At 48.3% G+C, this 667-nt stretch overlaps 1 protein-coding gene across 1 annotated transcript; it reads right to left on the bottom strand.

Annotated features, from left to right (window-relative positions):
- Positions 1-395: 395 nt before the first annotated feature.
- Positions 396-614, bottom strand: SARC_18029 (hypothetical protein; the record flags this gene model as incomplete). Its single annotated transcript, XM_014287887.1, has 1 exon — positions 396-614. A coding segment is annotated over one exon (219 nt), but the record flags the coding sequence as incomplete, so codon positions are not given.
- Positions 615-667: the final 53 nt, after the last annotated feature.

The following is a 667-nucleotide window of genomic DNA, read 5'->3' as shown; positions in this document are numbered from 1 at the left end:
CATATGGATTCAGACTTGAGCATTCAATACAGGCTTTGTCATCCGTCATTGCGGTGAACTATCGGACACTACGTTGTTCTCGACGCACTCACCCTTACCTATCTACTCCACAAACTAATACAAACACATCCAGCCTGTTTTCGCAATAACCATAACAATCGAGTTTCTCTACCCGCCACCTTGTGACATCAAGAAACCAGCACAATGGCTCGTGCCCAGATACTTCACATATTACCACCCACACCTTCAAAAAAACATATGAATCTCGCACCAATGCCTATTCGGCAACTAACACACACACACTACACGTCTACACCAATAACTACCCCCTATGTTACCTGGTATTTCCGGACAGGACTCCACCAACTGTACACACACACTACACGTCTACCCCACTAACTACCCCGTATGGTACCTGGTATATCCGGCCGGCACCCAGGTTCGGGCAGCCAGTCGAGGGTATCCCACTCATCAATCACTCGCGGCAGATTCAGCAGCGACACTGTCGCCGTACTCCAACGCTTGCAGATGTACAGAGCAAGGCTAAGCTTAATCTTAATCACCACCTCAGGATCCCTTATCTCCTCTACTTCATCGTCATCGTCACCCAGACCCTGCGAGTGAGTGGCATGAGTTCGGGGATTATAATGTATGCTGCAATGTAATA

This window comes from Sphaeroforma arctica (assembly GCF_001186125.1).
Source record: "Sphaeroforma arctica JP610 unplaced genomic scaffold supercont1.13267, whole genome shotgun sequence".
In the NCBI taxonomy this organism is placed as follows: Eukaryota; class Ichthyosporea; order Ichthyophonida; genus Sphaeroforma; species Sphaeroforma arctica.
The sequence above is the reverse complement of the archived record's forward strand: the minus strand, read 5'-3'. Positions and strand labels throughout refer to the sequence as shown.